Genomic DNA, 19,982 nt, shown 5'->3' on the forward strand with positions numbered 1-19,982 from the left:
ACACAAAGAAAAAATGCAGAGCCCTGAATCAGTTTTCTGAAAAATCCATGCCATTGTTTCTGAAGTTTCTGAGTTTGAAAAGTTTCATGATACATCCATGTTGAAGCCTTTAAATCCTTCCCTGATTCAGAACAGCACTATGGATATCCATTCTTGACTTTGTTTAGAGGCTGCTGGTTTATGTCAGGAGTTGAAGTTGGTACAAATTAAAATAGATCCAGAGGCTGTACGTTTGGATATGGAATGAATGAGAGTATCAGATTCCTATATCACTCTCTCTGCTCTAGGGTGGAGCCAGAGGGTGGCTCATGGCAGGAGCAGAGTGTGTGTGTGTGTGTGTTTCTGGGTGTGTCCCTGAGAGGCGGGACTGCCCTACTGTGGTCGTGGCCGGCACGGTCCTCCTCTGATATTTAGTCCCCACCACAGCCCTTCCTTTCTTCACTGCTGGACTCAGTCTCCTCTCTCCACAAACTGCACACTCAGGTAAGCCAAGCCAAACTCTCTCGGAAAACACTTTTTACCCCTGTCCTCTGCAACTCTTCTGAACTACATTGCTCTATTAAGTGCTGACTAAAAAGTTGGTGTGTGTGTGTGTCTTGTACCACAAGATTGCACATGACTGTAAAATGTTGCAGTATCATTTTTTCCTGAGGCTGGGTTTGCAGTGTGGTTATTGGGTGGATTCAACTCTCTTCTCTGTGGATAAGCTAATCCACTTTCAGAGAGCGCATGTTACCCCTTAAAAGTCTCTTTGAAAAAGTTTTAAATTTTAAGATTGTTGGGATGAAAAAAGAAAAGAGAAGAGAGGAAATGGAAACATTCTGCCCCTAGGTGTAAAAATCTCCCTTTCCCTCTTTCTCTCCCCTCCCTCTCTCTCTCTCTCTCTCTCTCTCTCTCTCTCTCTCCTCTCTCTCTCTCTCTCTCTCTCTCTCTCTCTCTCCCTCCTCCCTCCCTCCTCCCTCCCTCCTCTCTCTCTCTCTCTCTCTCTCTCTCTCTCTCTCTCTCTCTCCCTCCCTCTCTCTCTCTCTCTCTCTCTCTCTCTCTCTCTCTCTCCAGAGACGTTTTCTTCTTTCTTTCCTCTCTTCTCCTCTGTCCTCTCACTGGGTGTGTCTCCATGCCTGTGGATTAGCCAACCCAGAGCGATAAATCTGTTAAGTCTGATAAATGTGTTTACTTAAGATTTGCCTCATATGTGTCACAGCCAGGTCACTGTGTGATGCTATCACTCCTCCTGAAAGATGTAGTCCATTTACCTGCCTTGAATCAGTCAGGTTAAATACTATACACAGAGAGCTGTGTGTAGTGCCTCGGTGTGCAGAGTAAATTTCAGCGTGTTGCATGTCTTCATGAACTATTACTCATCTTTTCCAACAGGGGGGAAAGAATGTGCCTGAAAGAGAGAGAAGGGGATTTTAGTAACAGGAGTGATTTTTTCCCTGTTCTTTGCCCTAAGACAAATGTTATAAATCCTCCCTTTAAAGTCTGGTTTTACTCATGTGAATTTTCTATGAAGAACACATGACATGTGATTCATGGAATCCCAAACTGTTGCTAGACAATATCAATTCACGGTTGCCTAGCACACACACTGCCTCAAGCAGCTACCACCCCCTCGCAGAACTAATAGGACCTTTGCTTCCTTAAACCTAATTGCATAACAGGCGACTGCGAATGAGGCATCATGGGAACTAGCGGAGAAGGAGTGTGATGCTTTGTCACTTCAGACTGAAGAAAATGTGAAAAGTGGTTGTGTTTTAGTAGTGAAGTGAACTTCTCTCTTTCTCTCTCTTTCACTGTCTTTCAGAAACTTTGAAACATGGCTCTGGTATCTGAATTCCTGGGACAGCTCACCCTGAATATTGGGGTAAGCAGCACTTATGTTTCTCTCTGTGTAGCCACAAGTCATGTCTTTGCAATCTATGTGATAGATTGTGATAGAAATGTAAAAAGGAAAAAAAAGTGCCAATCCTCTGAAATGACAGACACATGTATGAGTTCAGACAGTTGAAGAACTCAGAGCTGACTTCCTGCTCTGTTGTGTGCATGTGCAGGGAGCTGAACCCACCTACCCTACTGTGGTTCCTGCCTCTGACTTCGACCCTGACAAGGATGCTGCCAGAATTGAGACCGCTATCAAAACAAAGGGTAAGAGGAAAAGTACTGACTGTTCAGTTAGCATGTCCGCTAACTGCTGAAAGAACATATGAGACAAACTAGGAATGGGGATCTACTTGGAGTTTTTCAGTTGGAAATCCCCAACCCCCACTCTGAACAGAAAACAGCATTTTAAATTTTTAAATTTGGGCTTTTCTTCGGTTGGGCTTTTAATAGCGGGGTGTATCCTCTGCTGAGTTGGGTGCCTGTAGGAGTAAAGTTTTCATCGGCTGAACTCACTGTGCTGGTACAAGTGAGTCACTTTTCCTGTCTGGAAGCCGTGAGACCGCAGTGGGAGCTTGGCACTGGCCCACGCCTTAATGACTGGCTACAGCCTGCATCCTCCCTCTCCGCCTGCCGCTGACACAGTAATGTTCCACTGGTTAAATTAGGGCCCTGGTTGCTATGGACAGACACTGTGCATTTGTGCACACATCACCAAACATGGCCGACGGGGTCAAGCCCTGCGCCCTGTGAACTGATTTGATCATGTTAACATGTGCTTTATCAAAATTGTTTGAAGTGTAATGATGCGAAGACATATTTGTGGAATTGTTAGAAACACTTTTAACTGAATGACTTGAGATCTTTCACTTGCAGGATAGAAATCAAAGCTTCAATTATTAGTCATTCAAAACAAAACAGCACAGATGCGAAATGCTTATGATGTCTTTTGTAAAGGAAAACACCAGAGCAAATCTTTTGCCAGTCTTACATATCATGTTAGACATCAAACATTTTGCTCTCTGTCTTAGGGGTGGACGAGCAGACTATCACCGACATCCTGACCAGACGCACATACAACCAAAGGCGAGAGATTGCCTTTGCTTATGAGAGGAGAGCCAAGAAGGTACAGAGAGATGGCGGAAACTGAATTTGAATTGCACTCTGCCTCAATTTGAATCTTTTCTTGCTTGGCTAAGTTTGTTTTCATAGTCCCTTTGAGTCCTATGATGAAACCCGCACAGTGGTCTTTGCAAGCTGCTGCTGCTGCTGCTGCTACTAGACTTCCTTAACTTTGCATGGTGTGTGTGTGCAGGATATGATCACTGCCCTGAAGGGGGCGCTATCTGGCTCTCTGGAGGCACTGGTCCTGGGTCTTATGAAGAGCACATCACAGTATGACGCTACTGAGATCAAATCATCCATCAAGGTGAGAAATTACAGCAGTCACCAGTTAGCAACCCCATGACACAATGCAGCTTTGAAAATCACATGGAATTTCTGTCTGTAAATATGCAGATGTTAATCTGTCATTAAGTAAAGATGTAAACCCAGAACCTATAATGTGTAATTATCCAGATTTAATTTCCTGTTTCACATGTGCCTTCACTGTACGTTAAGTGAATGGGCATCTGTGATGCAAATGGTGTAAATGGATATCAGATCAGTCAGGCTTGTGTGTGACGTGTTAGATGATGGGCCATCATCTCTGTCACTGATCGCTGCAGCATGATGGCCATGTGTGTAATGGCGTGACTGATTGGGTTTTAATGTCTCTTGGCAGGGTCTCGGGACCGATGAGGAGACTCTGATTGAGCTCGTCTGCTCCCGGAGCAGATCAGAGCTTGTGGAGATCAAGAGCGTCTACAAAGAACGTAAGGCTTGTTGATTCATCTGGTCCTCGATAATATCTGATTATCAGCGCACAATACACAATCGCAACGCAAATCAATCATTGAAGGGACGTTTACTGACGGACAGTGCTTATTTTTAACAATAATAATGATACAAGTTGTGTCGATCAAACCCTCACAGTTTTCAAGAAGGATCTGGAGAAGGATGTGGCTGGAGACACGTCAGGCGAGTTCCGGGCACTCCTGCTGGCCCTCGTGGAGGTAGGACACACCTGGCCTCTCTTTTCCAGCAGACATCATCACCTGCTGTTCAGACCTGTGTAACAGCAGTCGCTTTATCTCCAAAACAGGCCAAGAGAGATGAGCCAAGCACTGTGGTAGACTACGAGAAGATCGATGAAGATGCCAGAGTAAGTGAAATATCATTGGCTTCCTTTTGTGTCTCTGAGTAGCCTATATTTCACAATTTAATGAACACGGAATGGTGTTTTTCAGTATACTCAATTTAAGACGATTTAACATGTCATCACTAGCCAGTAATATAAGATTTTACATTTAACATTACATTTAGCCATTCAGATGACACTTTCATCAAAAGCCACTTTAAAAAAGGAACAATCAAGGTACAGTGAGACTAGGTTAGTGCAGCTATAAGTACTACTCGCATAGTATAGAATAACACTTTAGCAAAGTTAAGGCAAGGCAAGAAGAAGAGGAATAGTCAGGATGGAGAAGGTCATGGGTCACCATGGGTCAAGGTCAAGTGCTAGATTACGCATATCCGGTTGTTAGTAGTGCTTGGAGAGGAGGTGCTCTCGGAAGAGTTGGAACCTTAAGGAGGTTTTTAAAAATAGAGATACGCGTTTGAGTGTAATAAATAAATTCTGCAGGTGCATATTAGTGTAGTGTGGTGCAGAACATCTCTATATGTTAAGATCTATATGAATTGCGTTCTGGGCTTGTCGTGTGCAGGCTCTGTACGAGGCTGGCGTGAAGAGGAAAGGCACTGATGTGAAGACCTGGATCTCCATCATGTCTGAGAGGAGTGTCCCTCACCTGCAGAAAGGTACCCACGCACGAGCAGTGCTGAGAACAGTCTCTGGGCTATTTTTAGAATAACATTCATCCGAATCAGACAGATATCTCTAAAACACAACACTACAAACTGCTCTCCATTGAAGAATGACAGACAGGGCAGAATTGTTACATTTGGACTGAGAAAAACGTATAGTCTTTTGCAAATTTACTTTGTGGAAAAGTATTTTCTAACCTGTTCTACAGTATAGCTGACAGGTTAGAATGCTGAATGCTGCAAAGACATCATATCTAATTGCCCCCTTTGGTGTGTGTGTGTGTGTGTGTAACAGTGTTTGACAGGTACAAGAGCTACAGCCCGTATGACATGCAGGAGAGCATCAGGAAGGAGGTGAAGGGGGACCTGGAGAAGTCCTTCCTCACACTGGGTAGGTCTGCACCTCGACAGACACAAACCTGCAATTTAGCTCTGCTGTCACAATCTCTGAGCTATCTTAATGTGCTCAGAAATGTATAGTAGTGTTGAGACAATAGGTGATTTTTATTGCATAATGTTGGTGTATCTTTAAGACCCTCAGCTTTCTTTGAAAGAGACTTTTAAGGTTGCATGGATACTTTTGGTCTGTAGAGCTATTGAACACCTCTGGTTGTAAACAGTTTAACATCCTAATGCCTTCACAATTTCTTCCCCAGTTCAGTGTTTTGAAAACAAACAGCTATACTTTGCCAGCAGACTCGCCGAAGCCATGAAGGTAAGTCAACTTCATGCACTTTTTAAGAACAAACTAAAAGATTTTTCTGTTTCAGTGAAACTTTATTCTTTTTCATACCAAGTTAGAGAGAACCAACATAAAAGTACAGTTCCCCCTCTTTGAATAATATCGCTGCTTACGTTGCAGATGGCTTACACTGTGGTTGCATCATACGGTGCAGTAGTTGTTCATGAGGCCATTTCTCTGCCTTTTCCAACTCCTTCCTTTTCCTTTTCTTAACTTATCTCAGGGCAAATCGGCGAAGGACAAAGTCGTGACCAGAATCATGGTCTCCAGATGCGAGGTGGACCTGATGAAGATCCGCTCTGAGTTTAAGAAGCAGCAGGGCAAGTCTCTGTACCAGACCATCGCTGTAAGTAGCATCCCTGTCATTTCAAGAGAGCATTGATAAACATAAGTGTCTATCAATCAGCTAGTATGTCAGTTCACCAAGTCCTATTGTGTACAGAAGTATAGCAAGTGGGTGTCTACTTGCAAAGGATAATTAAGAGTTGCATCAATGCAGATGAGATGAATTCATGAGATAAATAAATTTCACATTCCAGATTCTTTATATCACTTTATATACCACATACATACTGTGTTACCACAATAAAACTGTATTAATAACATCATCTAAACCTTGACAAAATTACATCAAATTGGTTTCTTAAAAAAATCAGAAATAGAGTTTATCCACCTCTCAAAAGAGTTTATTCACCAATTGCAACTTTTAACATTAATACATCACACTGTATTATCCACATTTACAATATGTACACTCACCAACACTCTAGGAACCATTTAATACCACTGGTATTGTTATAAACATTGGACAATAACCTCCATCACCATTGAACATGTTCTGAATGCCTTTTTAAAAAATCCGATACTGCATGGCGCAGTCCACTTTACCGTGATCACAGTTTATCCACCTCTTATTTTACCACTGCACCCCTGGCCATGAGTGTTTCTGAATGAACTAACACACTCCCTGTGCCCCCCACCAGGAACACACTAAGGGTGACTACCAGAGGGCCCTGCTGACCCTGTGTGGAGGAGATGACTAGAGCAGAGCTACTAGCTGTTTCTACCCTCCATCTCTGAACTCTTATATCATGTCTCTTAAAGTAGACCATACAATCCAATTCCAGTTCTGCCAAATCTAGAAGGATGACCAGTCTAATTGTTATGCGAATGTTGCTTACCTACACTTGCAGCCAATATCCATCTTTTACACAATGTACTGTAGAAAACCATCGACAACTGGTCAAATTAGGATGGTCACGTCCATTATTCATCATTCATCATAGTATCAAATAAGGACACTGGATGAAGTGATCAAATGAAATCAGTCACTGGAGTGAATGTGAATCACTCAACATGGCGTCAGGCATACCAAGTTGACAATTGTGTAACCTAGTTATTTGTTTTCTCTTTTGTATGTGCTTTTGTTTTGAAAATAAACTATGTTGAATATTCTGTAAGTGTGTCGTAAGGTTTGTTCTCTGCTGCACAGTTCAGCAAGGCAGCAAGGCAATGACTTAATATCAATACTGTGGAAGTAGAATGCTAAATGTAAGTGTAGAGAGAACCAAGTACCACTAGAGGGCGCAAGAGCATCACGGGCACAGCTTCAGTGTTTGCTGCCTGTGGCGAGAGCCCAGCTGCCTGCTGTGACTGCTCTGATCATCCTCATTTTTTCCTCCCCTCACACAACGAAATATTTGATCAAATCTCATGCTCTAATTATGAGTGTAATTATTCTTATTATTTTACCCTGAAATTATGAAAGTATGTCTTTCTCTTGTTTACTCCACATAGCAGTAGTAGATTCCTTTCAAGTAACGTGTGTTCCTAGGCCTACAAGATAATAAACTTTGCCTCAAACAGACCATAATTAAAATGAATACTAACATGTTAATTTCAGTGATAGTTTGATATCATGTTGCATAGTTTGAGATGGTTGATGGTAGTAGAGAAAATCATAGTTAGTATTATTCACCCTAATTGTGCTGTTCCACTAAATGTTTTTGTAACAGTGAGTACTCATTCTAGACAGCCTGTTAAAACACCTTTTATAGAGGAAACCACAAAAAAAATAACAATAAAGGAAGTACCCCCACCCCATTCATGTTGCCACCTATTTCCAGTGATGAGGCTTTATTTAGATGTTTTAATCATTAGTGTGTTTTGCTGTGTTTGTTTGGTGCTAATTTTTTAATTAAAAATGTTAATTTTACCTCCAGCAAGGATGATTTGCATTCTAGAAACAAGCTTTTCTATACTGTGTACTTGTGCTGTTTAGTTTGTGGTCTCTCAGGAAGAAGAATCCGCTAAATCGTTGACAATGCAGTTCTCACTGTGCAGGAACGCAAAAGGATCATCCCCAAAAGGCACACTTCATCTCGCAAAGAGAAACGACAGAGAAAGAGAATGGAAAAAGACAGAGAGAGAGAGATGGAGGGGTGCCACCTGAGAGTGTTTTACTGACACGACCCTGCTCCCTCTCACCCCTGTCCCTCATCCCGTTCTCATTTAGAAATCCTAATGTCACAACAGTGTCACATTTTCAAAACAAGTGAGACGCTGCACTGCAATGCCAGGGGACTGAAGCCAAGTCTTAGAGAATCTAAATATTCAGCAGCCGTTAACCAACTCACTGTTCACACTGTGCCACTACTCTGCATCTTACCTACTAACATTGCAGGTCACACTGGGAATGAGGAAACTATTTATATCCCAAATCACCACTGGACACACACACATCACCACTGGACACACACACACACACACATCACCACTGGAGACACACACGCGCGCACAAACACAGACTTATATGACAGTTTCAAATCCGCCCCTGAGATGCACTGTGCCTCTTGACGGAGGCCTGGGAAGAAAATCCCTCAAAAGTTTATAAGCCTTCAAATTTATTATCATTTTGTGATAATATTGATGAGAACATTACCCCTTTGTGATGTTTTATGTTTATTGCCAATAAAAGATAAAATATAGTGTAAAGGAGGGTAAAACAGTATTTTGCAAAGCAGGTGTGAGATTTATGCTGAGGTGCAGTGACAGATTAATCTCTGTGTCATAAAGAGAAGAGTACCTCCCATATTTTTTCCTTTTTATGTGGATGTACAACATGCTGTTCTGTTCAAGGCGAGCCCATAGGGACCTCCACCAAACCCAAGGGGGACTCTCTCCTCAATTGAAATGATGCAATTTGCCACGGCAAACGCCAGCACTTAATCACCCCGATGGGTCCGCAACCCCATGAATGTCAGCGACGGTGGCACCGGCGAAGGGGAGGAAAAAAGGCAGGAAACGCGCCGTAAACAGGGGGGCACGGAGAGTGAGTGATTGGCGTTTTTAAAATGCCAAACGGTCAAGGATATCCAAATAAGACCACTAATACCACTTCGTCCCCCCCGGAGGTGAGCAGGGGGATTTGCGACTTCCGCAACTAATTGGAGAGAAGAGTGACTCAATCAGCTGAGAGTATGGATCACTGATGAACCTGGATTAATTAATGTAATGACACAATGAGGTGGACGGAGTGTTGAGAATCGTAAATAAGACGACGCTAAGCAGAGAGGGAGGGGACAGTGGCCGACTCAGGAGTGCATCAGACCCTCATCTGGGCCAGCTGTGGTATACTGTGTCAACACCTGTATGGCAGTGGTAATCCATGTAAAAAGTAGGTGGTAGTGATAATACATTTAGAAAATCAACAAACAAATTGACAAACCACCAAAATATATTGAGAGATTAATGATTAAATGAATCATTTCATAAAATACCAAAGCACACATAATGTAATAACACTTCCATTAATATATAATATAAGTGGTAATGACATGCTGTATGGGGGTAAGTGACTGTGCCAGGGAGGCTGGGAGATGCTCCTGCTGGTGCCCCAGTGCTCTGCAGCGCACCGCTACCAAACCCACACACTCACACTCACACACGATTAACATTTAAATGTGCAGCTGTTGGATGACACTTGCCTAAGAAAAGAAAATGATGGAGTGAGGGAGAGAGAGAGAGAGATAGAGAGGGATAGAGAGAGAAGGAAAGATAAGACAACAAGAAAGGGGTTAAAAATTCTAGTTGCAAGGTTTGACAGATTTTTTCCCCTTTTCTTTCATGTTGTGTCTCTTTTCTGCTTACTCTGCCAGTGCCAGGGGCCTGCCTGGCTGCCAGCGAGCACTGTGCCACCGGGTGTTTAATTATACACCAGGCCAGGAAGGTCCTGTGTGGGACTGCAGTGAGGAGTGTGTGTGTGTGTGTGTGTGTGTGTGTGTGTGTGTGTGTGTGTGTGTGTGTGTGTTTGTGTGTGTGTTTGTGTGTGAGCTTCATCCGGCGGCCCTGTGCTGGAAATGAAAGTTCCTACAGGCTAGCCTGCAAGTGCTGCTCCTCTTCCCCTCCATGCGACTGACTGAGAAGAACAGAGAAAGAGAGAGAGAGAGAGAGAGAGAGAAGCATGCCAGAGCTATATTAATATTTCTTTAATTATTATTATTTCATATTTACCAAAGGAATCCTCAGCCAGTTCTTTCTCTTTCATGTTCTCCCTTTCTTTCTTTCTCACTCTCTCTCTCTCTGTGCTGAATACTGGGGCTCATTAAGGCTGTTGGGGGTGTGCTGGTATGGTGGATGGATGGGGGTGGTGTTGGATGGGTGTGTATGGTAAATACTGACCCCCTGCTTCTCCTCACAGCCCTGGGGCCTTGCTGGCACGGCAGTGAAGGACAGCTCGTCTTCACGCCTGCCACTCTCTCCGGGGCGCTACTCCTACCCCTGCCCCTGCCCCTACCCCGCCTGGTGTGCGGATGGCAGGAGAGGGGGATGCGGGCGTCTCCAGGCCTTTGGTGTTGTCAGGGCGCGCTTCCTTTCATGAGGCTCAACGCCACGGCAACGCAGACTAGACGGATCACTCGCCTCCATTCGCTGCTCCGGCTTCCAGTCTGTCACCTTTGTAGAGTCAAGTTGGAAGCACCATAGAGGGGGAAAAAGCTGGAAAGTATCTATGGCAACATTCCCTCTCTGTCTCCCCCACTACACAAATCATCCGGCAAGGTAGAGACATAAGTGTAAGTACTAGTCTTAACCAGGAGAAAGACTAAACACATAGTTGCTGGTCATTTCTTTTTGTAGGTGAACTTCTATAACAAGCAGGATGAGGTAAATATTTAAGCACGACACTCATATTATGTGTTCTCTGTCTAAAACAGAATGATCTTGTTCACATTAGGACTTCAAATGACTGTGAGCTAGAGTAGCGTTAAAGAGTGTCTGATGAACGCTACACTGTTACAGCTATCAAACAATTATTTTTGCCTCTTGGATTTTCTCCCAGTGGTGCATTTCATTGTATAAATATCTAAACTAGTTTGTGTTTAGTGTAAATAACAAACAACTTGATGTGTACTTTTTTCTCCCCACACAAAGAGCGAGAGAGAGAGAGAGACAGGAAAGGGGAGAGGGAGAGAGAGTTTCCTGTTAATGAGACACATCAGCGTTATTTGTTGCTTTGGGCTGGTCTCTGATTGCACGCGCTCTCTCTCCCTCTCGCCCTCTCTGCTGGAAGCCGTACCTTCATCTCCATGGACTGAGGCAACACTCGACATGCTCCCCGTGGCAGGGCCTCTATCCCTCCCTTCGTGCCTCCATCCCACCGCTAGCGGTCCTCCAGCAGACCTGCCCCTCACCCACTCTCTCTCTCTCTCTCCCCCTCTCCTCTCCAAGAACTAGGGAATAAGACTTCCGCTATTGTAGCAGGCTGTGGGAGACAGCTGGTCCTGATGTGGCAGTGCTGTGTCAGACCTGGGTCCACTCAGGTTCAGAGCAAGCGGCTACCTGGGTGTGCTCCAACATCAACTGCACAAGGAGAGACTCAAGAGTGATGAAACTCCATTCAGACTTTTTTTGTATCATGAATGTATCTGTGAAACAGTGAGAACATATTCTCTACACTCCAAGAGGTTGTATGGCATGGATAAAATGTATTCCTAACAGAATATTATGACAATGTATTAAGGTTGAATATTTGTGTGGACATGCTGTCCTACTGTAACAGAATGCACATCTACCTTAAAACCAAAACGTTTGAGACTGACTTCATATAAATATATTATGGTATTGCTAGATATCATTCCAATCACACTCTTAAATTACCAATTCTAGACTTTCCTCATAGTAATTAGAACATCTACTGTCAATGAATCAGTGTGCATTCCACTACAGTGATATTACTGGTTCTGATTGTTACTGTACAGATAGTTGTAAAATTAATATTAATATTACTAATAACTGGAGGAATCCTACCAAATCATAACAGATGGGGCAATACTGTAATAACATTCCATATTTAAATTCCAAGTAAATGCATACAGATTAAACAAAAACAAACAAAAAACATTGATAGATAAGTAAATAAAATACATAAATACATACATATATACAAAAATGTTAACAAACATAATGGAATTATACTTTCAGTGCAAACAAAACAACATAATATATAACAATAAACATATACAACACATAATCAATATTGTAAAGAGTAGGCCGCATTCAACAACTGATCCCCAGTAATGTCATCAGACATTATCAGACAGTTCTAGGAGTGGTGTGTGATCCCTGAGCTCCAGGAGCATCCTCATCCTGCATCGTCACACCGCTGCTGTTGCTGCGCTCCCGTGAGCGCGGCAGTAGTGGTGGCGTTAGCATCAGCTGGGGAATGCCTGCGCTGCGCTGCACTGCCTCATGCCTGCACAGCTACATGCAGCCGGCCGCAGTGGCGCCATGCCAACCGCACTAATCATGATTGGCCGTGAAGTGGTGCTAATCATCTGGTACAGGCGCCACTGACTCCCTGCTTGTTTGTACAAGCCAGTGGCCCGCCGGGTGGCGCATGGTGGGGTGGGGTGTGCTCACACACATATAAACACACACACACACTCACGGCGTTATTTGTAATCATAATTTTCTGAGAACTGGTTAAGACAAACACTACGGGAAGATGCATATTAATGCATGTGTGTGAGTGTGTGTGCTCTATAAAACACACCAGGTTAATGAGAAGGCCCGTTTTCATGTGTGTGTGTGTGTGTGTGTGTGTGTGTGTGATATAGCTCTTAGTTGAAACAAACAGCTGAGAGTTGGAGTCTACACAGTTCTGCATCGGATGGAATGCACAGTGCAGGTGTGTGTGCAGAAGAGGATGAGGGAGACAGTCTAAGACTAACACACCATGTTACGCTAACACACCATGTTAACTGCTTCAGTCAATGGCCAATGTTAGCTTAGCTTGCTGGTATCAGCAGGAGATGAAGTGAGTCCTTTGCTTCGGCTCATGTAAACATGTACACTACAGGTTTATTTCGAGAGAGTACACCAATACTTCTGCAACACTATTGCAAAGCTATACTACAAGTTGGATCTTACACATATGGATCTTCACTGTCTACTCAAAGCATACGGTTCCTTCAAAAGTTAATATTTGTCATTTGTATATACACTTTCAAATGTACTGTGAATGTACAACTGTACATTAAATGTATTATTTCCTAAAACTTTGATATCTGTATTTTCAATTCTTGTGTCCAATGTCTGGAATAAAAATGCACACAATTAAATCATGAAACATCTCTCCCTTTAAAAAGGAAAAGTCATTTGTGGTTTCCTAAACACACTATATACTATACTATACACTATATACAAAACTTTGAAATGGAGGCCATGCCAAAAATCTTTTTGAGAGAAGGGGAAAAGAAAGCAAAAGAATGTGCCCGTCCACTTTCCCTAAAACTTCTAAGGAGCCCTGTCATGGCTCGAATGTGCCCTCATGCCTATGCATGTGTGGATGGGAGCGTTTGGCATTGAACCCTAACCTGTGAATACGCCGGGATTGGACTGAAAGTGCCTTTAATCCACAATTGTCACGCCACCTTAATCCGTTCTCCCACTGGCAGCCCCTGGAGCCGGTGTCCTTGTCAGCCACTGTTCTGGTCTTCCTTCTGCCTTCCTTATTGCGGACACACACACACACACACACACACACACACACACACACACACAGCTACAGAGAGAGGGAGAGAGAGAGCCTCACCTTCATGCAAGAGATGGAAATCAGGTGGGAAGGCACTCAAGCATGCACCAAATGTCAGCCAGAAGCCAGCCCGAGAGAAGAGTGTCCCTGTATTAATTAAAGTGCAGAAAAACCATTCCGTTTCTCCCTGTGTGACATGCAATCGAGGCTGTCCCTGGATCACAGGTGATCCCCTACATTTTTAAGAAGGGATATCGGAGAGGCTAACAAAGTGCTTAACAAATGAATTTCATCTGACGTGAGTGTGTGTATGTGTGTGCAAAGAAGAAAGAGAAAGATAGTGGATACTCTGTGTTGCCATGGCTTCTGAGATCCATCTTACAGCGGCTCTGCAACTTGGTGTACAGCATGTTGTCTTTTGTTCTTGCACTGTGAAAAGTTTGCCATCATGAAATTGTTCAGATCTGGCAGAAAACAACACGCCCATCATGAAACGCGCTTGTTACGCTCCCTCAATATGTCACAGAGTGAAATGTAAAGGTTTGAACCCCAAAATGTGAAATCTTTCCACTTTTTGACAGTGAAAACACAAAGTTTTGAGAAGGTATCAGTAAATGCACTTTTTTTTGCGTGTGTGTGGAGAGGCGGATGTTCTTTCATTAGTCTTTGAAAAGGAGGGAAGAAGAAACAAGAGAAAGAAAAAAAACTATTGCTGACAACACGTTTCCCTTGTGACACTTAACCTTTGGAGATTTCCTATTCTCTCTGATCATTCAGTGTTTGGCGCATGTTAATTAACCCTAGGGCACAGTAGAGTGTTCCAGGCTTTGAAGAAGGAAATATCAGACAGAGGGAAAGAGAGAGGGAGAGAGAAGTATAAAAAAAATCTGTCTTGTCTCCCCTTTTTCATCAGTGCTTTCTTCTGACTGTATTTGAGTGAGTGTGGTGGTTTCAGGGGGAAGAGGCTGGAGGCTGTGAGGGGACATTTTGGGGTGCAGGGCGGACCGCGCTGTCTCTCCACGTCCCCCTGAGTCAGTCCTCCCTCTGGGGGAAGCTGGCCAGAGTAGTATGACCTCCCCGCGGTGGTATCGAAGGTATGGAAATGAGACAGAAATAGCACACACACACACACACACACACACACACACACACACACACACACACACACACACACACACACACACACACACACACACACACTCTTGCGGGTAGCCTACAGCTCTCGTACAAAGAAGGAAAAGATTTGTCTTTTTCTTTTCCTTTTTTCCCCCTCCCCTTTTCCCTCCACAGATGCCGCCGGATATGGTCTTCTCTGTTCTTGTTCGACAAACACAAAGCAAAAAAAAAAGAAAGAAAAAAAACTTTCTTAAAAAAGAGCCACCGATGGCAAGAGCAGCTTGGTTGCCTGAGCCCATGGCAGCAGTTCTTCCAGTGCAATTATTTTCTTAACCAGTGCACTGCTAGTGCTGTCTTTTGCACTGGTTCCTACTGCCACAAGGCACAGAGAAATCAGCCTCTGCCAAGCTACACAGTGACCCCCTGCCATCTCCTACCACTCACTACAAACACTTCCTGCATCAGAGCTGAACACAAAACATGACCCTCCAATTTAACTGACCGAGACGGTCATCTCTCCCTCTTACTATGTTCTGTTAGTCTAGAAGGTCCTACAAGCACAGGACGTTTTTTTTTTTGTCTTTGACAAAGCCATCAGTGTTTGTTCCAGCTTGTCTGAGTCTAACAATGATTTCCGAAGATCACGTCCTTAACAGAGAAGCTGACAAGATTAACAAATTATTTGTTTATTTACTCTATTTTTTTTCTACAGAGAGAGGACAAGTTGTTCCGAGGCTCTCGTACGCATGCTGTAGTCTACTCCAAAGCATATAGAGAGCTCAGACAGGAGGACTGATTAGCCTCTGAAAGTGGGGGAGAGCCACTAGCTCTAGGATAAGTCTCAAGGTGGGACTGATCAAAGCTGTGCCCAGGGACATGTGGAGACTGAGAGACCCAAAAAGCAGATTCTGTTCAGTGGTTGTGGATCTCTGCAGCTCTCTCTCTCTTTCTCTGTGCTTCTCTCTCACAAAGCCAGCCGGGCAGAGAGGGTGCTTAAAACACATGTTTCCTTTTGCCGTCTCCACAAGACAGATGTCAAGATGAAGAGAACTCAGGAAAGGGGAAAAATAGAATCCTGCACAAAGTCTCGGTAATCCTTGAAAATGTCAAAATGTGTAATAAATACGCTCTTGAATAGTAATCTTTGACCATACTCAAAAATTGTATTGAATAAATGTTTATCTAGAGAAAAGCATAGCATTTAGTCATTCATTATCCCCATTTAAATAGCTGAGTATAGAGTCTACCTTGAATCTTCAGACTCAGGCCGGAACCAGAGGAAAGTGTGAAACTGCCGCTGAACCAGGGCAGGGCAAAAAGCTGGCATCCTGCTCTGTTTTGTTTCCTTTATCCTTGAGCGGTATACACAGCTAAACTACTTTATCTGTCAGCACTACAAATACAACTACAACAGGGATTTTAAAAAGCATGTTAATTAATGCCCTTTGTAAATAATAACACAGGGTACTAGGATACCCTGAACACACACACCCACACACATAACCAACACACATAGCTCTCTCACACACACACACACACACACACACACACAAGAACACATACTCGTTAAATTCTTACTGTTTTTAAACAACAGCGGTAACCTTGCGTTCCTGACTTTATTCAGTCTACTGATTTGCATCTTTTGTTGATTCAGTTTGTGTTTGTGTTTACCTGGAGGGCTTTAGCTTCACATGCAGGCAGGAAGCCATTAAAGCGATGTGTGGCTGCTCTTCCTGTGGTATGGATATTTCCTGTCAGACTGTTTGGGGGTACACAGTTAGATCTGACGTTTTTTGTAGGTTACTCTGCACTGTAATCCCAACGCTGTCAATCACAAATTACATTTCAACCACACTCTCATCATTGTCTCTCCTCGTCCACTGGTTTTATGTGTTATCACTTATGCTATGTCTTAAACACTGTGATAATAAAACATAAGTAAAGCCCCAATTATGTTTCAAATCAATCCAGTTGTTATCTGATATACCTGGCAAGGCCATTAAAATCAGGTTGGAGCTCAGACAAGAGAAGAAAATGGTAATTTCAGAATACCACATCAATTACCTTTGATGGCGATCACTCCAACTCCCCCACCTCCTCCTTTCTCTCTCTCATCTTATTTCTTTCTTCTTCTTTCTCTTCTTCTTTTTTCTGCATGACAATGCAAATGATACTCCGGGAATGTGGTAAGGCCGGGCCTTTTTAAAAATTTCATCCCTTAGCCTCCATTCACCTGCTGTGATCCCTGCCCTATGTTTAATCATAGGCCTTGTACTGACTCTTCTCGTCTTGGCGAATATGCAAACTTTAGCGGCCGTCCTTTCATGTGACACAGGGTCTCGCTGCTGGAGTAGGAGCGCAGAGAATCAGGTGCATTTAGTGCTAGCCTCAGGCGGCAGGTCAGAGAAGAGAGGGCCCCGCCTGGTAATTGACAAGGACAGATTCCTCATGAAGGCCCTTCTTCATTACAATATTATGCTCCAAAGAGAAGAATGAGAGGGGTGGAGGGGCCTGGGTAGTCGTGTACGGGACAAGGGATATCAAAAAGTGGGCTTTGATATCACAGGCCTCAGCAGTTATGCTCATAATAATGATGGCTATGGTGACAGATCCCTCTCGTTTGACTGTCTCCTCTTCTCCCTTTTTTTTTAGTGAGGAAAGTTTCTACAATTAGCATCAATATTTAATTTTTCCACCTTAGAAGTGAGGGCGAAGCAGAGGTAGATTCAGGCCTTGCATGCAGAGAGGAGGCAGTAGGCTCTCTTCTGTTAGGACCTGACCATCACATTTATAAACAATTTCAATGTGTCTTAAACAATGTGAGTGTTGATTCACAGCTGGGACAACATGCCATAGTGCAGAAAAAGCAGATGATCAAAGAAATTAAAGCAATTTTAGTGTGCAAGCATGAGGCATATAACGCATCTTTTGGAAAATAATAGGTATAGGTAGACAATCAAACTACACTGTCTGTGCTCCAGACAGTGTAGTTTGCCGGTTGCCGGTTCGAACCCCAACCAGTAGGCACGGCTGAAGTGCCCTTGAGCAAGGCACCTAACGCTGTTGTTGCAGGCAGCTCACTGCGCTGGGATTAGTGTGTGCTTCACCTCACTGTGTGTGTGCTGAGTGTGTTTCACTAATTCACGGATTGGGATAAATGCAGAGACCAAATTTCCCTCACGTGATCAAAAGAGTATATATACTTATATACAAACAATTATGGGGTTTTTTTTACATTTACAGAGCTAGTGTATGCTCAACAAACAACTAGAGGACTGTGATATGAGGTGATATGTTCTGAATTTCAAAAAATGTGCATTAGATTAGAATCATGTACTGTACCTTTAAGTGTTAATGATCATTCAAAAATTCAAAGAGAAGAGAAAGTACATACATTCCTACAAATATAAAAGAATTCACAGTCATCTAAAATGCCCTAAATATGTTTGGAAGCATATGGAGCCTTAAAGTTGTCATTAAGGAACTTAACGTTGTCATTCAAATAAACAGTAGGCCTACAATAATTAGGAATTGGTGGCCCTTCACTGTAATCCAAACAAGAAATGACAGCATAAATGTGATAGTCAAATTAAGACACTCAGAGCCCTTGACCAGTCCTTGCATTTCGACTTGTTTGCAGAATAACACCCAACATTCCAGAAGCATCCATGCAACTGTTAATTCAAGAGTGAAAATGTGTATTTCTACCCAGGCCCTCAATCCTTTAAACTATAAAAATAAATATATGCTCACATTTCATTTCAAAGGGCTCCAATCCACCCCCACCCCTCCTTCCACGGGTGCAACACTGGGCTTGCAGAACTGAACTGTAGAAGAGGAAGCAGATCATTAAGACTAGGGGAGAGAGATTAAACTAGGATATGAAAGAGCAGGGATGGTGCTCGCCTGTGGCTACTCTACACTACTTCAGAAAAACATCGACACAGGCTGTCTCGCTCACTCGCTCACTCACTCACTCTAAGACCCACACTCTCCCTTGCTATTTGAATTTGTTCACTGGCTTGAGATTCACGTGGCAAGGATATTCATTTGGAATGATCAATCGGGAGACATGTTCAGGAGTCGAGGTTTATGGGAGATGAACTTTTTTTTTACTATAAAAAAAAAAAAAAAAAAAACCCTGGAGAAGTGGGGAAAGAACACAGCAGACACATGTGAGACACGATGAAGACAGGAGAGTCCACATGTACCATGTTTCATCTGTCCCATCTGATCTCAGATCAGCAGATCAGGGTCAGGAATCTGTCTCGGAGCCGAGCCAGCTGGTACATGGTGCTGTCCTCACATCCTCCTGACAGGATTCGCTTCGTCCAAAACCACTCCTTTCTACCTACATGTCCTCCTCTGTCAGCAAGCATTCTGTAATGAGACTAATTATAGATCAGAAAGCATGCATAGTGTGGGGAGCATGGGAATGTGTGCCTTCATAGTAATTAAGATATTACCAATATAATGACTCATTTGGACATACATTTCCATCTACGGAAGGAGAGATGGGTCAGATGGAGCAAAAGGAGAAGGTCGGATATGAGGTCGTCAGGTGTAACCCACCAGACAGGCTATGAGGGAGACAGTCATTACCATACTAGGACAGGACCCTCATGGATAATGGAAGCAGGTACTCATTGTAATGATAAACAAAGTGATGGCCCAGACATGCCAGTAGACCCCAGTGCTGTCGTTCACAACCCCCCAACACACACACTTGCACAGTATCCTGAGCATATGCAAACCACATGTAGGGCTTTTGGTGTTCAAACCTGATCATTTGTGTATCTCGGAGGCATGTTGGACAATTACAGGTCTGTTACTTACGTCCTCTGAGGGGAGGGAGAGCTCCTGGCTAATGCGACCGACTTCAGGTCTCTGGAACGGTGGTGCACCACACTTTCATCCACTCAAACAAATTCCATCTCATCTTTGCATTAGCATAGACTTTTGCGTGGCAGTCTAATCAGATTTGTGAGGACCAAAGCCAATATGGTGCGCCGGAGGATGAAAAGGACTCAGGACTTTGTCACAAATATATGACATACCAACGCTGAGCAGTATTCAATTATTCATAGGACTGGGGGAAAATATGGTGCTGTGTGAAAGCTAGCATACTCCATTCCTACTTTACCTTCGCCTGTTTATTTTTATTTACCAGGACGTTCAATTCTAAACAAACTGCAGATATTTTAGTGTGTTTTGCAGTTGAAAAACAGCTGCAGGGAGCATTTTTAAGTTGTGGTGTTAAGACTCAAGCTTAAAAAAAGGTATTTCAAG

At 43.3% G+C, this 19,982-nt stretch overlaps 1 protein-coding gene across 1 annotated transcript; it reads left to right on the forward strand.

The window, feature by feature from the left end:
• The first annotated feature begins 407 nt into the window (after nt 1-407).
• Nucleotides 408-7,000, forward strand: LOC125303302 (annexin A2-A-like). The gene is made up of 13 exons (XM_048256974.1): nt 408-483; nt 1,805-1,864; nt 2,052-2,145; nt 2,910-3,004; nt 3,194-3,307; nt 3,662-3,752; nt 3,913-3,992; nt 4,082-4,141; nt 4,704-4,797; nt 5,099-5,194; nt 5,460-5,518; nt 5,769-5,891; nt 6,529-7,000. Exons 2-13 carry the CDS (start codon nt 1,817-1,819, stop codon nt 6,586-6,588), a joined length of 1,014 nt encoding a protein of 337 aa, XP_048112931.1. The 5' UTR covers nt 408-483; nt 1,805-1,816; the 3' UTR covers nt 6,589-7,000.
• Nucleotides 7,001-19,982: the final 12,982 nt, after the last annotated feature.

The sequence above is a fragment of the Alosa alosa genome, chromosome 11, assembly GCF_017589495.1.
Source record: "Alosa alosa isolate M-15738 ecotype Scorff River chromosome 11, AALO_Geno_1.1, whole genome shotgun sequence".
Lineage (NCBI taxonomy): Eukaryota > Metazoa > Chordata > Actinopteri > Clupeiformes > Clupeidae > Alosa > Alosa alosa.